Consider the following 21,133-nt stretch of genomic DNA (forward strand, 5'->3'; position numbering starts at 1 on the left):
ATGGATAAAGGACTTGTATTGCAACCGTTTCAAATTAAAAACATCTTAATTATGGATTTATTTCTTGCAAACACACAGCTTTTCACTTCACAAGATGTTAATTGATGGACTGGAGTCATGTGGATTATTGTGATGTTTTTATCAGCTGTTTAGACTCTCCTTCTGACGGCACCCATTCACTGCAGAGGATCCATTCGTGAGCAAGTGATATAATGCTAAATTTCTCCAAATCTGTTCAGATGAAGAAGCAAACTCATCTACATCTTGGATGGCCCGAGGGTAAATTTTCAAGCAAATTTTCAATTTTGGCTGAACTATTCCTTTAACTTGTAATGAACCATAAATGACGATAAAGCCTGTGTTTTTCACACTATTATAAGATAATAAGATAATAATTTATTCTTTGTTGCGCATATATAAGCACATTATAGATATGTCCTGTGTCAAACACAAATAACTGTCTAAAAGATGCTTGTCTGTGGTAGTTAGAGGCGTCGTTAGTTCGTCTGAGATCTTTGTTTCAGACTGTGTGCTTTGACTCCAAAGTGTTTTTCACAGAACATCAAAAATTTCTCATAGGTAATTTAAGTAGGCCTACTTTATTTATTGAAATATTTTTAAACGAGGTTACTCTAATTCTCCCGTGCACATGTTTTTAGTGTCATGTTCTGGAGCTGAGTAAACACAGGCACCCTAAGGTATCCATTCTTGCCCTTTTTCTGGTTCTCTCCCTCCTCCTGCTCTCTTTATTCATCCGTTCCCTGTCTAGGTATTAATTGCCATCTGCTTTTTGCCGTTTGGCTGGTCTGGGCGGCCGTTCATCATATTTCAGGTATGTCATTTTCCTGACTCCCGCTCAATGCTTTTCTGAGCGTGACCTTGTGGAGTGGATCTTTCCACTTGAGAGGGAGGGGAAAAAAGCAGACAAACAGACTCGGAAGACAGTCATTTCTGGCCGGGGATTAGTGCTTCAGTCCTGCTGATAACCTGGCTCATCTATAGAGAGCCGTCTGCATGGACTCACCCAGGAGAACACTGGGGATGAAAAGAAACGCCATGGAAACAGAACGTTAATAATCCGCTCAGAAGAGCTCTGTATTGTAATGGTCCCTGACTGCTGCTCTGAATAAACCCAAAGATGCTTGTGCTGTCACAGAGCTCAAAGAACTTATTTTACAATATGTTCAGAAATGAGCACTTTAACTCTTTACAGATGATAGTATCAGATGGTACTACAACAATATTCAAAAATGTACCATGAAAATAAGTTAATAATAAGATTAACAGTTATATATTATGTCTATATATTTTTTAAAAATGTACAATACTCAAAATATCACCATTAAATGTTCAAAAAGTGTACATTAAATAATATTATATGAATGTATTTTACATATTTTTTTAAATATAATTTTCAAAATTACTATATAAAATAATGTCAATTGAATTATATTGAATTGAATTGTATTTTTTGTCATACATATTTCAACATGTCAATGTTTCAAATTTTAAATATTATTATTAAATATATAAAAGATCATTATCTTTTTTCATAATGTTTATATGACATTTTACATATATGTCTATGTATTTCTTAATGCAATATTCAAAATTACTATTAAAAATAAAACACATTATGTAACGTATTATATTTATTAAATTAGCATACAGTGGGGGAAAAAATTATTTGATCCCCTGCTGATTTTGTACGTTTGCTCACTGACAAAGAAGTGATCAGGCTATCATTTTAATGGTAGGTTTATTTGAACAGTGATAGACAGAATAACAACAACAACAAAAAATCCAGAAAAATGCTTTTGAAAAAAGTTATAAATTGATTTGCATTTTAATGAGTCAAATAAGTATTTGATCCCCTATCAGTCAACAAGATTTCTGGCTCCCAGGTGTCTTTTATACAGGTAAGGAGCTGAGATTAGGAGCACTCTCTTAATGGGAGTTATCCTAATCTCAGTTTGTTACCTGTATAAAAGACAACCTGTCCACAGAAGCAATCAATCAATCAGATATCAAACTCTCCACCATGGCCAAGACCAAAGAGCTGTCCAAGGATGTCAGGGACAAGATTGTAGACCTACACAAGGCTGGAATGGGCTACAAGCAGCTTGGTGAGAAGGTGACAACAGTTGGTGCGATTATTTGCAAATGGAAGAAACACAAAATAACTGTCAATTTCCCTCGGACTGGGGCGCCATGCAAGATCTCACCTCGTGGAGTTTCAATGATCATGAGAACGGTGAGGAATCAGCACAGAACTACACAGTAGGATCTTGTCAATGATCTCAAGGCAGCTGGGACCATATAGAAAACAATTGGTAACACACTACGCCGTGAAGGACTGAAATCTTGCAGCGCCTGCAATGTCCCCCTGCTCAAGAAAGCACATGTACAGGCCCGTCTGAAGTTTGCCAATGATTCAGAGGAGAACTGGGTGAAAGTGTTGTGGTCAGATGAGACCAAAATCCAGCTCCTTGGCATCAACTGAACTCTCCGTGTTTGGAGGAGGAGGACTGCTGCATATGACCCCAAGAACACCATCCCCACCGTCAAACATGGAGGTGGAAACATTATACTTAGGGGGTGTTTTTCTGCTAAGGAGACCGGACAACTGCACCGCAAAGGGACGATGGACGGGGCCATGTACCGTCAGGGCCAGGGCATTGAAAATGCGTCATGGATGGGTGTTCCAGCATGACAATGACCCAAAACACACAGCCAAGGCAACAAAAGAGTGGCTTTTTTTCTTTTGGTCTGTAGGTCTGTAGAGTGGACTAGCCAGTCTACAGACCTTAATCCCATAGAAAATCTGTGGTGGAAGCTGAAGGTTTGAGTTGCCAAACGTCAGCCTCGAAACCTTAATGATTTAGAGAGGATCTGCAAAGAGGAGTGGGACAAAATCCCTCCTGAGATGTGTGCAAACCTGGTGACCAACTACAAGAAACGTCTGACCTCTGTGATTGACAACAAGGGTTTTACCACCAAGTACTAAGTCATGTTTTGCAAAGGGTTTGAAATGTGTTTTTCTAGATTTTTTTGTTGTTATTTTGTCTCTCACTGTTCAAATAAACATATCATTGAAATTATAGACGAATCATTTCTTTGTCAGTGGGAAAACGTACAAAATCAGTAGGGGATCAAATAATTATTTTCCCCACTGTATATATTAGAATTTATTTGTTGGTTGGTTTGCCTTATCACCCACATGAGCTCCCAGGGCTCATTATGTACATGTGCCACCTGTATGCTGCAGCTCCAGCAGGGTTAATGTATGTATAAATGGTTAATGACATGAATGGGTTAAAGTAAAATATGAATCAATATTAATTTTACTGCTGAGATTCCCTCAGATGGATGACATTGATGTTGTGTTGTAGCATCATCCGTTCCTAATCATGATAGATTAAGCTGCTCATTTTATGCTATTCTGCTGAATGCAACGCAACAGATGTAGACTTGTTTTCCTGGGCTTAATTTAGGAATAATGAGGTCCATGGCATGGCATACGAAGTGTTTTTTTATTTTTATAATACGAGTCGTATGCATTTAGATGAATATTAATAACTATCCATCGTAAAAGTTAACGTGGTATACCTGCTATAGAAGATGAATTTCTCAGGAACAGTTCAGGGACCTTTAGATGCATTGCTTCAGTAAAGACTTGTGCTAATAATTAATATAAATAATATATGTAATATTTCATTTATTAACAGCAGCAATTGTATTATATTTATAAAAAATATATATATTTATATATTAAAATCCTTAAATATTTCTATATTTTTGTTTATATATATATATATATATTATATTATATTTCTATATTTAATATATGTATTTATAGTTAAAAGACATTTTTTCCATAGAGCCTCTTCCTCAAAAACGAATCACTTGGGTTTGTTTATTTGAGAAACCAAGAGGGGCATTTTAGTAAATTAGGGCAACATCAAAGATGAGGGTAATTGCTACTCGCCTCTCTTGAATGTCTGTTTATTTCTAACGAGCACTAATGACTGTGGATGGAAACATTAAGGAGTTGGTTAATGTGTTCCTCCACAGGTCAGCAAATAAACAAACCATTACGATAAAGGACGACTGGAGGCGTGTTATGGAGTAATTTATGCATATGTTGGGTCTTAGGTCTTTAATGATATGGATTATGGGTTTTGCATGCACCTGCACACACACCATAATTCATAGAGAAATTCAAAGCTATGTTTTTATTCAAAGGCTCCTCATGTCTTATCAGTGAAATGGTTGTCTTATTGCACCTTCCTGTGCTTTTTGATGCCCTGCTAATATGACGCTATCAAAATAGTTGGTTCCATTTCAGATTTCACAGAAAATGTGTCTGCCAAGCAGAATTGAGCCATTTTTGCAGTGCAGGTCACTGGTCACCAGTTGCTTTGATGCTTCCGTCTGTGCCTGTTCTTTAAATCCACCATCTGTTCTCATGGAGCGATGCTCTTCCATTCTAGACCTCTCTTCCTGTACGAGCTGTGGACCAGCGGCGCCGTTTCTGTGATTAACTTCACCGATTTGTTCTGTGCAGTTTTGTCAACAAACATCTGTTCTTGAATCCTTTATTACGGATTATAAGGCAAACAAGCTGAAGGAAGTTTTTTGCGTGCGCAGCATTTTATGCTGTGGAGATCAGATGCAAATTCCTAACATAAATTCATGAATATATAATTTATCTATGCATTAGCCATAACAGACGGGCCTGTTTGATGAAAATCCAGCCGTGAAACGTGTGTAGCTGCTTCAGTCTAAGTGTAAGATTGATTAGAGGGCCGTAAACACAAAGCGTGACATGAGAGCCAAATATGAAAGTTTAAAGCCCAGCTTGCTGATGCCAGTTTAATTCACAGAAACTTCATGTTGCAGAATAGTTTTTTTTCCTCTTTACTAAACCTAGTTAAATCATCCCGAATCCTGCCTCTTGGACCTTTCCCGATCTCGTCCCCCCCTCTCTCTCCCACTAACTTCCTGTCAGATCTCGGTCCCATCACGAAAATATTTTTTTATTAAATTAATAATAATAAAAAAAAACGAATTTTTTTTTGGTTGACACTGTAAGCTGATCTTTTTTTTTTTTTTTTTTTTTTTTTTATTGTGACTGATAACCGATGAATTGAACAGCATATATTTCATGATATTTCATAGATTTGTGCTTTTAATGCTACAAGTTAACGCTTCTTTTTTTTTCCTCCACAAAGCACTTGTATTTTTTTAGTAGGTTTACCAGAAAAAAATAATTTTCATAAAAATATATAAAAAAAGATAAATAAATAAATAGAGAGATAACCAATAAATATTATTAAATATAGCCAGTTTATTGTCTCTAGAAAGCACTTAAATTGACGTGTTTATTCTGGGTTTTTATTTATTTGCAGGAAAAAAAATATGGCATAAAAAAAATGTATTTAATCATTTAAATTTAGTTAAATATTTATATGAATTTTTCAGCCTAAATAATATAAATGAAAAATAAACCTAAATATTGTTAAAAAAAATTATTCAGAACCTCTCTATTTTTAATAAAATTAAGATTTATTTATTTGCAGAAAAAAAATATTATCTGAATTTATTTAAATATTTATATGAATGTTTGAACCTAAATAAAATAAATTAAAAATGAACCTAAATATTGTTAAATAATTAATCAGAATCTGGCTATTTTTAACAATATTAAAATAAGTTAATTAATTAATATTAATTTATTTATTTACCAGAAAAAAAAGGTTTACCAGGAAAAAAATAAAATTAAAATTAAATAAATATGTAGAGGAAAGATAATATAATAAACACTTGTTTATTGGTTATCTTATGAAAGAGAGGAGAACTTTTTTTTTAAGAATGAAATATGTATATTTCCATAGTAATAAACTAAAATCTGTAGTTTCTGTCAATTAATTTTTGTTATGAGTACCATATTGTGTCTAAATTGTACTGTAAGGCATCATGGCGTGGTAAATGGCACTTTTTTTGTATGCCATATAATCATTTGTGTTCATTTGACATGCTTTCTGAAGTCCTGCAGAACAGTTTCTTGTCCTCTGGTCTCTCAGGCAGATCAGGATAATGCCATCGATCTGCTCTTTTGTCGTCAATGACGTATTGGATTACTTTCCAGAACCCCTTTTGAACTCAATTCAACAAGATGCTCTAAGAGCCATGGCAACGAGACTAGTCTTTGTATCGTGAGCAAATGCGTTTATGAAAACATCCATCATGTTACTAAGAGCCGCTGGAAGAGAGCAAACCTGTGACCTTGAGCATCATATTTGGGTCGTCCTGTATTTGTCCTCCTGCTGCAGAGCACCGCTGTTTGTGTTTCGTCCTCACTTTGATTGAAAGTCAATAGGAGAATAAAACCTGTATTTATCCTCAGCCTCGTAACTGTAGTGATTCTGAGTGCGCTGGCTAGAAACACTTTTGTTCGCCTGTCTGGAAAATATCACTGATGGCATGAAAGCCTCTTCTGATTATGAGATTATGAGATGTGATATTCCAGAGCGTTTAAACAGAAATGGCAGGTCTAGGCTGTGGTACATGAGACTTTAGAAATCTTATCCATGATGATCTCCTTCAGGATATATAAGTTCTGTTCTGCTTTTAAATGATGATCATTGTTATGTTGTGTTATGTAGTGACCCAGTGGAGATCCAGATGTAAGAAGGCTGTAAAAACTGTAAAAACACAGGGTTCTGCAGACACATCTGTTCTTATGTCCACTTACCCTAACACAAGTGTACATTTAAGTCAAAGTCAAGCATCTGAAATAATAAATATCTGTGTAATGGCTGTTGACAGTCCTTCAACAGTGATGTGTTGCCATTGCAAAAATGACACGCTGTATATAAGCACCCACTACTGTTCAGAATTTTGGGGTTGTTAAAGGTAATTTTTTTTATGTTTTTAAAAGATACTTGCTCACCAAGGCTGCATTTATTTAATTAAAAATACAGTAAAAACAGTAATATTGTGAAATATTATTACAATTTAAAATAGCTGTTTTCTATTTCAGTATATTTTAAATTGTAATTTATTCCTGTGATTCAGCATTGAATTTTCAGCATCGTTACTCCAGTCTTCAGTGTCACACGATCCTACAGAAATCAGACTAACATGCTGATTTGCTGCTCAATAACATTTCTTATTATTATCCATGTTGAAAACAGTTGTGCTGCTGAATTTTTATGTGGAAACTGAGATATATATTTTTTCAAGTTCTAAAGAACTGCATTTATTAGAAATAATTGTTTAACATTAAAAATGTACATTTTGATCAATTTAATGCATGCTTGTTCAGTAAAAGTATTAAAAAAATTAAATCATACTATATATAATATACAATGAACACTTTACTCAGCTGTGATCCTAAGACTAGCCTCATGTGGATAATAGCTTGCAATAACCCAAATCAGAGCTGTCACAGCAAAATAAGAAGGGAAGTGGGGAAAAATGAGCCAATAGCCACTAATCCCGGAAATGAGAAACCTGCTCAGGCACAACGAGCCAAAAACAGGCTGAATAATTATCAGTTCCTCAGAGCTACTGGTGCTACAGCTTACAGCAGGAATTAATTACTCAAGCACTGAAGCAGATACACACACACACACACACACACGCTAACCGTGCCAGCGGTGCACCGGTGTAAGATCAGGTCAAGGCGCAAAAACAAAACTTCGTCCCCTGAAATGCATGGCAGGGAAGGATTTTGTCGTGAGCTACCATGGCTTTTCATTTGATGTGGCATATTCATACATTCATAGCACTAATACGCGACTGTGACCTTTCCAGGCAGAAAATCATTAGTATCACCATCATAGTGTATAATCATATTTGTCACAACACACGAGGAGTGGTGTGAATTATTAGAGAAGACCTTCATTTGTTGTAACCACTGATTAAAACGTAAATAAATCTCATAGGCTCCATGACTTCAGCTTTCATTTTTCCACGGTCCAGGGTCGCAGAGACTGTGGAAATTATAGAGATGCCATTAGACTTGAGGGTTTCTGGATGTAATCAAGCAAAACCATCAATAGCATCAAGCAAAAGAGGCTCTCGTCATGTGATTACTGCCCTGGACAGACCAGCACAGCCTTCTGTAAACCAATTAGCTTAATACCGCATGCAAATCACTAAAGGAAAGTTTAGTAACTAGATTTATTTTTTTATATTCATTTTGTAACTATAGATCTCAGACTATCCGATATGGAGTCAAAACAATGCCGCATATATTTGCAAGATAATTGAAGTATTGCAAAAGAAAATGAAAGTATTGAGAAAAAATAATATGCTTTTTGTAAACAAAAATAAAGAGTTGCAAAAGAAAATGAAGTATTGTGAGATAAAAAGAAGTTTTGCAAATAAAAATAAAGAACTGCAAAATATAAATGAAACAGAGCAAAAGCAATGATTTTGCTAAACATATTTTCCATGGCCATATCTACTAATTTATTCGCAATGCTGCTTTTTTATTGCGTTTCAGTCAAGTCTCCCTTTTATAGCATTAAAATGTGTTTCATTTGGTTAACTAAATGAGTATTTACAGTGCTTGTTTAAAATCTCTTAACCTGTGGGAGGACGCCAGCGCACATTAGTTCAGAGCTACTGCTAGTTTTAATGTAAAAGAATGCAGTTAACTTCATAAACTACCCAGATAGCACACGTACGTCTGCAAGATATCATTAAAGATCTCTTGATCTGGAAAGCATCTGCTGTCTACAAACGTCTGGCAGATGTCTTTCAGGTGTCAGTTTTACATACATTCTAAATCATAAACATCTTAAAGACATCTAATAGACGTCTACTTGACATCTAAAAGGAAACGTCCTATAGACATATTGCAGATGAGCAAACACCCTAAAAAATATGTCTTGCAGATGTAAATGCAGACATCAAATAGACGTCTCTGAGATGTATGTGTGCTGTCAGGGTATACATCATTAAGACTCAAGCTTCATATCGATCTCGACTTCGTTTTTCATTTACATAACTCCTGGCATAAATTAAGAAATGACTGTCACTGGAAGATTTAAAAAACGAAGCTTGAGTCTTCTTGGTTTAGTTTTGTCATGGCCATGAGATATTAATGGGTAAACAAACCCGCGTGTCCATAGCAATCTGGGATTATCAGAGTTGTATTATCCAGAGATATATTTAATAATATTTTATATTGAATTAATTATAAATTAAAAATATATATATTACATTATTAAATTATTATATTAGGCTACATAATATATTTTCAACAAAAAAATATCCAAGTCTTACAGTCATTGACTTTTACTAAAATTGTGTTATTTACAATCCACTAAAAAAAAATTGTTTAGATAAAACCAGAATAAAAATGGGCCATTTATACCTATAAGCGCCATCGGGACAAATTTACGCATAATTCCCTTATTATTGCGCTGTCATTGTACGTATTATGCACGTTCAAATGAAGATGTTTTAGATGTTTATTCCTCTACTCATAAATGTTCCAACTTTGGATTAATTATTAATTTTTGTTTTGCAATTGTTTATCGTTTATGGTTTGCTACTGTGTTGCTTTTTTATTCCTGAATCAAAAAATCTAAAAAAAAATTTGATTACCCCAAGTTTATTGGTGTTGTTCTCTTATTCAAATTATAAATCATATAACTAAACAAATTAATAATTAATTAGGTGAAACTGTGAAAAAGACTTGAGCAAGGCACCGAACCCCCAACTGCTCCCTGGGCGCGCAGCATTGGCTGCCCACTGCTCCAGGTGTATGTTCACTACTGTGTGTACACTTGGATGGGTTAAATGCAGAGCACTAATTCTGAGTATGGGTCACCATACTTGGCCACACACCACTTCCCTTCCCTTTTCCTTTCAAATATATGCGGCATTGTTTTGACTCCATAATCTGATGCTAGCATGATGTTGGTGGTAACTAAATGGTCGTTGCTGGTTGCTAGCTTTGGAATAAAATTATTTCATATTTCCAAATAATTATATTATGATCTACAAAAATAAATTAATAAATTAAAGAACATTAAAATGAGTTAAATCCAGAAATGCATGTTATAAAGTGTAACAAAAATATATTTGTAACTTTTTTTATCAAATGTAATTTTATTTATTTACTGTATTTGTGAATTTAAATGGACTTTTTCTGAAAATTATATATGTGTGCGTGTGTGTGTGTGTGTATATATATATATATATATATATATATATATATATATATATATAATGTGTATATATATATGTGTATATATATACTTAGTAGGCTATAATACAGCTATTTTTTTCATTACAGTAGTTTGTTCACTACAGTAATACTCACTTTTGAATAGGCTATTAACTTTATGCTATAAACATAATATATTTCACAAGGTCTTTACGTCTTTACCATTCTCTCGTTATTCTTTTCCATTTTCCCTCTTTTTCTTCCTAATTAAAGTGGCATTTATAGAGGTGTTGTCTGACAGGCTTTGAAGAGCTGAGTCTGTCCGGTGAAGGTAAACGGTCTAATTGGTCAGTGAGAGTGTGTGTTCCTGTTCTCTTAAAGGCTCAGATAGAGAGGTGTGTTTGTCTGTCTCATCCTCTGGTGTTGACTGCTGCTCTGGTTCTGGTCCGGACGCTCGTCTTTCTGTCTAATAATAGCTCTCTCGGTGTGTGTCAGGGACTCATTCCAGGATAGGTTTGTGTGTGGACATGGAAACTGAAAAAGCATTTTTGCAGCCCTCGTGTTAATTTGCTTATTATGTTACGATGCCATTTTTACGTGGAATTATTGTAAATTTTTTAAATGAGGAAACCTTGTTTTGTGTTCGGCCACATATAGAAATCCGATTAGACATTAGCCGTAGGGATAATCTGATTTTTGACTCCCTGCGGATGCCGCTGTGATTCCGTTCCTCTGCTGGTTTTGATCTAAAGAGATCTGCCTCAGGATATTTGTCTGTTGCTAATGAAAAGTCAAATGTTTTTTCATTTCATGGTTTCATGTAAGGACCGTTGGCCTGCTGATTCTGCGTCTTTTTGCTGAATTCGTGAACGTCTGGCCACTGGAGCGCAGTGTTTCTCTATCACACTTTGAGCCTTCAAATCCTGCTCTCCCGGACCTTTAGGGAATAGGCTTTTGTTTGATTTGTGGGTAAAAGATGCATCATTCTGTGACTTAAAACCCATAATAATAATAAATTGTTCTGTTAACTGTTGGAGTTGTCATTAGCCGTACAGCTGCTACTGCTTTTGTGCAATCACAAAATGTATTATCTAATTTTTGTTGTGAACAATTGCTGCAGTTAGTTTAGTGAAAAGTGAATCGGTTAACTAAATGATCTGGCAGATGTGTTATAATTTGGTAATGAGTGTCAATTCAGAATAATTATATCCTAGATAAAATGGTTTAATAAAACATTAGTGTACATGCTGGGGCTAAAATTGTATGCGTATTATTAGAGGGGAAAAAGATCTGATTCATCGTTTGGAGAAATGAGGATATTGAGAACAGCTCTTACCAGGAATTCAGTGAGATTGAATCAGTGGTTGTTTGATGACATATTTAAGACATATTATCATTTGACATTTTGTATCATTATTAAAGGCCTGGCTCTTTCTCACTGCCTTGGACAGTCCACACATATGGCAATTATTAAATTCCCGAACCTTGCCAAATTTGCATAGATATTAATCATGGTTTTATGAATCTGTAGATCAGTCTCGGCTCTGCAGTGTATTGCTGTATTAGAGTGCTATGTGAGAATGCTGCTTTTCTGGCCGGTTCTTATCTGCAGGGAAACACTTACTGTCTGTATCTCAGAATCAATACTCTGAGGAATACAAGTGCCTGCTTTTATAGCAGATTCGAGTCAGACCATTAAAAACTCATAACCTTTCTCATATCCAGAAATAGCTGCGCATTCAGCTCAGCAGCTAGCTATTCTATTTTATTTTATTTTATTTAATTGTATTTAATTTAATTTAATTTTATTTTTTTTTATTTTTATTTTTTTATTTTTTTTAATAATACTACTCTATTTTACTCAATTTCCTTTAAATTTTCCCAAATCTAGAAATGAAAGAATTTATTTTATTTTATTAATACTATATTATTTAACTTTATTTTAATAATACTAGTTCATGTAAGTTTTCCCAAATCCAAATTTAATTGAATTTATAATACTTTAATAATACTGCTTTATTTTTTAAATGTATTTAAATGTAGTTATAATAATATAAAATATTTTAATAATAATAATAATAATAGTTCAAAATTTGTCCAAATCCAGAAATAAAATCTATATATTTTATTGAAAATATTTTAATAATACTTCTTTATTTTAATTTATGTTAATGTAATAATACTACTTGTACTTTGTTTAGCTTTTCCCAAATCAAGGAATAGCTGCACATTCAGATCAGCTGTTTTGTTTAGTTTTATCTGAGTTTAAGTGTGTCCAGTGGAGATCATGATGCGTTCTCTGTCTGTCATATCCTGTGTGCAGTAATGAGGGCAGCTTTATGGCTGCTCTGCTGCCGTAGTGTTGTGCTGTGACTTACGGCCTGTGCTTTAGTTTTGGACAGCAGCAGACTCTGTGTATTCCATTACGACCAATGACTCGTACCTTCTCAAGCATCAGCATTTTTCATAGGAGCCCACAGGCCCATACAACACTTTAATCTCCAGTTGAAGCAAAGGTTTAGTATTTCTTATTGTTTCATCATCTGTCTAGCTATTATTTCTTGCTTTGTTAAGCTAACTGTACTTTCCTAAGAAATCTCCCTCTAATTAAAGTTGCAGTAAGTCATTATTGCACACATTGTAGTAAAAGTATTTGATAAACATGCAAATTTGGCAAAATGATGTTGAATCAAATGATATGAAACTACAGTCATAGGAATGGCCAAAAAAAAGTGAAGGTCACTCTTTCTTTCAGGTTACACCACTTGGAGATTACATGACCAGCGTGACTTGCAATTCCAGTTAATAAACTCCACACTGTAAAAAATGATTTTTCTGAAGTTTAAAACATACTCAAGCATAGATTACTGGATATGTTACAAGTCTTTCTACTTCAAATTTCACATTTAATTCAGTGTGTTACATGCTGTTTCTTTCTTTGTAATTGTTTGTGAAATTTACTAGCATTTTCTGAGTGAAGACTGGAACCGTCAGTTCAGAATTCTAATAAAGCCTGAATGATTTATTTTCATAACATGACCTTGGCTTTGCATGATTGTTGTTCTGAAAACGTCTTCAGTTCAGCGTGTTTCTCTTTGTTTGTGTGTCTGCACATTTAGTTTTTTTCATAATGTTATGCAGTTCTTTCTTTCAAAGTAAAATCAGCAGATACCCACAGGCATGGACGTCTGATCATGATAGTACACAGCCCAGATTCCTACACTCTTCTGGATCTCATAAGGGTTCTGGAGATCATGGCACGATGCTAGAAAGCATTCAGTTATTTGTCTGTGAATGCCGCCACTGTAGATTGCAGGGGCGTAATGGTACACAAAAATGACGGTTCGGTACATACCTTTTTTTTTACGTTTTGGTACATTTTCGGTACAGCAGAGGGAAAAATTAAACACACAATTTCTTCTTCTTTTTTAAAATTAAAGGTGCTGTATGTAGGCTAATTGTTTGACTCTACTTAAGCATAAAAATACCATAATATGTTTGCAGATATTTAAGTTCACATACCTGTTTCTCCAAAAAAACAATGCTAATATATGCATTCTCTATCGGAATGTCTGTTTTTGTTTTTGTCTGATGCGTGGTTCCACGCACTGCCAGTTTACCCAATAGGATTTCAACACCCCGGGTTGCCAGTTGGTGGAAAATACAGAGTATTGCAACCATTGAAGCCAGCAAACAAACTGGGTCAGAGATCGCAGATTCTACACTATCAAAAAAGCCTCGTCCTCCATCTAAAAAGCTCTATGACCAGAGACATATTAAACATGGATAAAACAACTCATCACTTTGCACTGCAAGGCTCATTGGCTAACATTGTCAGTTGCACTCGTTTATTGTTAAATCTGGCATCCCACGTGCACTTAAAGTCTGATAGGCGGGAGAAACTATGCTCATTAGAGCTTTCCCTCTTTTCCTCGCTTTTAAATAGCTTGTAAATGCAAAAAAATTAGCAGCAATTCGACATCAATTGATTGAATTGACAACAACAAAACAGTACGACAAACTCACTTACATTAATGTTTAACTTATTAACAAAACAGATACAAATACACTATGCTATAGACCTAATATAAAATAACAAATAACTTACACAAAGTTTAAATAGCCTATAAAACGCTGAAAATCAGCAAACATGGTGGAACCATATAAATAAGAAACAAATGTTAAAAAACCTTCCCAAAATCATCTTTTGATGGCAAAAGTCAAACGGCCCTCCAAAGTCTAAAATATTTTTAAGATCATACATTATGATGTTAGCTTTAAAAAATATGTGTGTATATGTAGATGTATAGGTATATGTATATTTATATTTATATTACATACACATATAAATATACATATACATACACACATATTTAATTAATATATATTATATTTAGGGCAAAAGCTGCTTTAAACGCAAAGGATGGTCACACCAAATGTTAATTTAGTTAATAGAGGTTAATTGATAAAGAAAATTCTAATTTTACAGCATTTTTACACAAGTGCCTAAAACTTTTAACAGCACTGTAGCTTTGCAGTTAGGACTCTTGAAGCATCTTGGAGACGTTGCCACAGTTCTTCTGGATTTAGTCTGTCTCAGTTTGTTCTGTTTCTTCATGTCATTCCAGACAGACTGGATGATGATGAGATCAGATCTCTGTGTGGAGCACTGGCTGCTGTCAGACAAAAATCTCACTGGATTATTACAATTAATGGCAAAATGAATGTTTGGAAATATAAACTGATATTTCTACTGACACACTACAGTAAAAGATAGAAATACAGTAACTGACTTAAAAACATTTTTGATCTGGTCAAAATACTAGTGTTCTAATAATAAAACCACCACTGTGTGTATATATTACACATAGTAAAAGAGTAAAAATGTTATAACCTATAGGAAGGGGTCAAAGGGCCCATTCGTATAGAACTCAGGCCTGCACTATAATCTGTGCCTGACACTCTTCAGTGTCTTTTAGGAGATTGACACTAAAAATCTCTCTGAAGTGATTTGTCAAGGGCCTGTTCAAAAATCACATCATCTGGCGAGAAGATGAATCTGGTGCTATTTCATACTAAACTCCCTGTGATTATATTCACTCAGGAAGAAGCAATATAGATAAGGGCGAAGGGAGAGAAAGGAGGGAAAACTTTAGATCTAATCGGCACCATGTATAAAAACAATACATGTGCTGTAAAAATAGGGAACAAACAAACATAATTGTTCTCTCAACGACGAGGAGTTAGACAAGGTTGCCCATGGAGCCCCATTCTGTTTTATGTTTATATAAATTAATTGGCCAAAGAACTAAACAATTCGACTAACTGACTCAACCCTCACTGAATCAGAAATCAAATGTCTCCTCTTTGCAGATGATTTAGTCATTCTGTCAAAAACAAAAGAGGGACTACAACAGCTCCTCATGGGCTCTTAAAATGAATCTAACAAAAACAAAAATAATGATTTTTCAAGGTGTAAGGAAAATAAATCCACTTTCAGAGCAGGAAACCAGGTCCTCCAACACACCCATGAATACACCTATCTGGGACTAAAAATCAGCTCAACGGGAAACTTCAATCTGGCTGTGAATGCACTGAAAGCAAAGGCACTGAGAGTCTACATGATCAAAAATACAATTCAGTATGAAATTCCAATTCAAACCTTGCTAAAAATCCTAAAAGCTATAATCAAACCAATTGCACTATATGGCAGTGAGATATGGGGACCTCTAAAAACCCAAGATTTCTCTAAATGGGAAAAAGAAGACATTGAAATTATGCACTCCCAAATTTGTAAAAACATCTTAAAAGTTAACAGAGCAACCCCAAACAACTTGTGCAGAGCTGAATTAGGACAATACCCACTATTAATTAATATTCAAAAGAGAGCTGTGAAATTCCAGCAGCATCGGAAATGCAGTGATGGCATTACCAAATGCAGAAAAAAGAAGTCACATTTTAGGGGAAAATTCCAAAATGATCACAACAGCAGCAAGATATGTATCAGCCTGTCACAAACTAAGACTATCAGCCAGTGGACAAAACCGAAGCTAGATCATTTCTTACATGTTGTACAAAGTTTTTTTTTTTAAAATTTGATAAGGGCGGAGGGAGACAAACACACACTTTTTAGTGTTTTGATGGTTAGTATCCATGGGAAACATCACAACATATGCAGCACAGGAAAGGTTACGAATCATTTGAAATTGAATGCATTAATTCAATTATTGCTGTAACAAAACTGTAACAAATAAAGCTGAGACTTAACTATGCACTCACTAGTGTGTAATATGCGTGACTCTTATGCATGTTTAAACACAACATCAGTTCATTAAACTCATTTTAAACAGATAATTTGAAGTTTTATAGAGATACCTTGACCTTTTGTGTTCAGTCTGTTCTATGCATCTGATCTCTGCATGTTAACCACATTCCTCACTTCAAGCTTACATGTTATAGACTAAGCCCCAAAGCAAAGGTGGTCATTAGACATATACTTTAAAGCAAGTGATGTTTAGTCAGGGCAGGAATGCTTCATTATAAGCCTTGTAAATCAAACCAGACTTTCTCCTCTTCAGCCTGAGGATGTAGTTTCTTGAGAAATACACAAAGCTCTGAGGCTGATGTTAATTCTGTCTCCTTTATTCTTAACAGAGGTGAAAGTCTGTCGAGATGTTCTCAATGTAAGACGGCCCTGTACTGCAGTGTTCAGTGTCAGGTAAGAGCTCTTCACACACATCAGAGAGCTTTACAGACAAGCTTATGATGAGGTCTTATTTCAGTGGAAAGATTACATTCAGTTTTTGCACCTAGTGCTTTTGACAAATGCTTAAAGTGATATCCACTCACATGAGATGAATATTCCTGTCATATCAACAACATATCAGCATATTTTATTTTATTATTTAATTTAATGTAATTTTTTTTAGTTTAATTAGTTTTTATTTTAATTTATTTAGGCCTTGCAATGTAAAAGCAACCTAATAAAGCTGAGCAGAGAAAACTACTTACTCCTTAAAATATTTTTTTCATATTTCGTATTTAGTTATTTAGACTGTTTACTAGAATAATTACTTGGAAAAATGTATGCATTGTTAAATATTTGACAAGCTACATACCATTGTTTTAAATAGATTTTTTAGCATCTATTTTAATATTTCACTTTTTTGAATAGATTATATTCAGTAGCACATTCATGTAATAGAACAATAATGTGGTATAAAAACTGTGTTCAGAAATCACGATTTCACACATAAAACATGAAGTCAATTTTACTTTTAAAATACATAATATTAAACAAACACATCTTAAATCAGTGACACTCTTAATTGCATTAAATTTGTGCTATTAATATCAAATATTATTTGCAGGCTTCTGTGGCAGAATGGAAAACTATAGAGTTCTGGTTTTTAAATGTCATGGCTGTGTCCTGTGGAATTTAATAATCATTTTGCTTTATGTGGAATTTCACTGTCTATCAGATCTCTGTATAATGTCATTACAATTTTCCAGGTTTTTTTTTTTTTTGGAGCCGGCAGTTATCGGAAACTCCTGCATGAGGTCCAGTGTGACTTTCCATCAGAAGTATTTGGTGCTTGGAGCCATACACCTGTGAAACACGTTCACATTCACAGGTCTTTTAAACCTGTAAAGCCTGACATATGAAATATCGAGTAAAAAAAAAAAATATGAGCACAAATTTGGTGCAGCTGCTTATATTTATATGGCCAAAAGATAAGATGCAATTCTGATAGCTGTGATGTAAACCAGTAAGATGTTTATAACACTCAAACAGACTAATTACATAACATGAATATAAGTATCAGTTGTCACTCTATATCTTCCAGTAATTTGTTATAACAACATGATATTTACTGCAAATGCTTAATTTTAAGATTGAAGCTTTACTGTGGGGGGAAAAACTTTGCAAATTTCTCAAATCTCACATTTTAACATTTTTTTAAAATAATGATTAGTAGATGTGCAAGTAAGTATAATGCACAGTCCAGTAAGTGTTCATCTTGAAATATTACTAACAATATAGCATTTATTCTGATGTTTCTTTTATAAAAAATCAGCAAAGAGACATTCTATTTTTAGAATTAGGCCTTTTACTTGCTAAAATGTATAAAATATCAATCAGCTGACAGAATGTATACAGAAGCTTGTGTACAAAGCTTTTTTCAGCAAGATGTTGATAATTTAAAGGCATTAGAAATTGCCGTGTATGGTAGACTTTATAGGGTTAAAGGTCTATATATATAGAAATTTTATTAAATTATTCTAAAAATTTAAAAAAAAAAAAAATCCTGGCTCATGTCTGTATAAGGAAAGTGGTTATGTGTGAACATGACAAAGGAAACTCTATAAAACTAGTCCATACAACCCATGCACTATGTTCTCACAGCTTTGTGAGAGGAACAGGCCAAATTTTAAGTTCATATTCACTTGAAAAAGGTCCTTTCTGCTGTAGTTTTCAGATCTCATTGCTCAAAATCTGGGTTTTCAGTCAATAACTTATTAAATATTGTTCTGTTCCTCACACAAAGATATCGTTAAACTTCAGAAGGGTCATAATGGCTAGGACTTTGTCCTTCCTTATGTACTTTTATGCTGTTTTAAAGAGCAGCATGAGCGTTCTGCTAACCACAGAAGAAAGAAAGTCATGCAGGTTTGGAAATTAGGTGAGGTGTAAATCATGACAGAATTAATTTTTGGAGTGAAATATCTCTTTAATGTGTCTGTCACATGCTTTGAGGAAGTCTTTGCAGTTCATGAACATCCAATCTTTCAAAACTAGACGCCACGCTGCATAAAAATAGCAAAGCTGTCACTCTCAAACCAGCGCCGTTCTCTCCAGGCACTCATGGTTGTCAAGTTCTTTCTGTAATTGTGGCCTTTCATCATAATTCCCTCTAAAGGGAGACCACACGCAGAAAGCACGTTCTGATTGAAGATGTGTAACTTCATCATATTTATTTGTTTGTGAAATCTCTTCTCTGCTTTATGCTCATCTTCACCCTTCAGAAGCAAGCATGGCCCGATCACAAGAGGGAATGCAAATGCCTCAAGCGCCTCCAGCCACGGATCCCCACCGACTCCGTCCGCCTGGTGGCGAGGATCATTTTCAAACTGGTATGCGACATCAGAACACCTGCCGTATCAGGAGGACTTCAGACCCGTTCAAAGAGGGTTTTGCATTTAAAACTGCCACAGGGCTTGAGATTGTTACACCCATTCTGTCTCTTTCCAGCTTAGCCAATCAGAAAGTGACCAAGAGGAGCTGTACTCGATAGCCGAGCACCAGTCACGTAAGTTTGTGTTTAATTGTATTGCAATATACTGACACAAAGCAAGTGGATGTCACTATATAGTGTATTTTAGCACGACGGCAACGCGTTGTTGACCAATAAGCATCCAGGACTGGATTTTAGGGAAAGTGAGATCTTGATAATACATCCTGGACAATAAAAAAATAAATAGATAAATCTAATCATTTTATGATGACTAATCAGGAATGACACAAATTCTGAAAACATTTTTTTTTATTAAAAAAAGTTTTATAATCAAGTAAATCCAAATCTATTTAATTGTTTGTTTGTTTTTTAAATATGAATATGTTAAACAGTTAGTTTTAATTTTGAATTACTAAATCTGGCTCTTGCCATGAGCATAACCATTGAAGCTGACATGGTGTTAAAAAGGGGGAAAAAATTCATACAAAAAGTAAAAAAAAAACAAAAACAAATAAATTGTAAAAAAAAAAAAATCAAACAAAAATGTAAAACATCTTAAAAAAATTGCATCCTAAAAATATCTTAATGTTGAAAAACATCCTACAACTGCGAAAACTAGTTGGTTTTAGAGTGGTTTTGGGCAATTTTCAGCTGCTCAGACCAGCTAATCAACCAGCTAAATAGCAGCTTGGCCAGGCTGGGAGAGACCAACTTAAACCAACGAAGAGCTAACTTACACCATCTCAGACCAGCAAACAGCTTAGATTGGTTTGAGGAGTTTTTTTCTTCAAGGAAATACAAAATGTGTTCTAATTCACCATAAAAAAAAATAAAAATAAAAAAAAAGTTGTAAATTAAACAGAGATTATTGGAGTATGTTTTACAAGAAAATACTAAATCAGTTTTTGTGCTTTAAAATTTCTTGTTTAATTCAATGTGTTACTTGCCATTTTTTCATTTGTATGTACATTTTACAAACAATTTCTGAGTGATTTTTTTTTTTTTTTTAAGTGTTAGTTTGTTGTGTACTAAACTTTATTTGTGTAAAAAAATAAACCTGATCCAAATTTAATCCAGTAATAAGGCATCACTCTTGGCTTTCATATTTATGTATTGCCAATATTATGTAATGAAAAATAATTTCTGGTCTTCATTTCAAGTTGCTTTAACTCAATATTGCTAAGAAATTATAAGGATGTATGCCGATATTGTCCAAAAATCCCATTTTGAACGTTGCCTTTCAGGTTTCACAGAAATGTCCATTTTCGTATCAAAAACCTGACTTTTTTTGCTTTATAAAAAGTTATGAACGGCAGTAAAAAGCACTAACTTATCCTGTGAGGTTGAGATTAGATTTCCTATGATGGAAGGTGAATAAATGTCAGATCCTGGCTGGAGTTTATTGTACCATTATGAATTTTCCTCTCTTTCTTGGTGCGGACCCTCTGTAAAACCAGCCCCGCGGCCCCCGGCTTTTCAAAAGTAATTGGCTATTTGTCACAAAGAGCCTTGGACTTCTCTTTGGCCTGACTCTTTTCTATTCAGTCATAAGTAATGTGCAGCCATTAGAGAGGTAATCCCGCCGATGGTCCTTAAACAAGCAGTCAGCGCCCCTTCTGAACTTGTGCTTTCTCATCACACTAATGGCCTTATGAGACACCACTTGCTCTCACCTCAATATGAAGGTCTCTTCAGCTCATGTATTATT

General features: G+C 34.4%; 1 protein-coding gene across 1 annotated transcript in view; it reads left to right on the forward strand.

Moving 5' to 3' along the window:
- Positions 1–21,133, forward strand: part of LOC306885965 (histone-lysine N-methyltransferase SMYD3-like) — a 164,958-nt gene that overhangs the window by 11,011 nt on the left and 132,814 nt on the right. Inside the window, exons 2-4 of the mRNA XM_079442802.1 lie at positions 16,844–16,907; positions 19,217–19,324; positions 19,443–19,500. Coding sequence (XP_079298928.1) covers positions 16,844–16,907; positions 19,217–19,324; positions 19,443–19,500 — 230 coding nt within the window. The remainder of the gene's footprint in view (positions 1–16,843; positions 16,908–19,216; positions 19,325–19,442; positions 19,501–21,133) is intronic.

This window comes from Barbus barbus (assembly GCF_936440315.1).
Source record: "Barbus barbus genome assembly, chromosome: 20".
NCBI classification, from domain to species: Eukaryota; Metazoa; Chordata; class Actinopteri; order Cypriniformes; family Cyprinidae; genus Barbus; species Barbus barbus.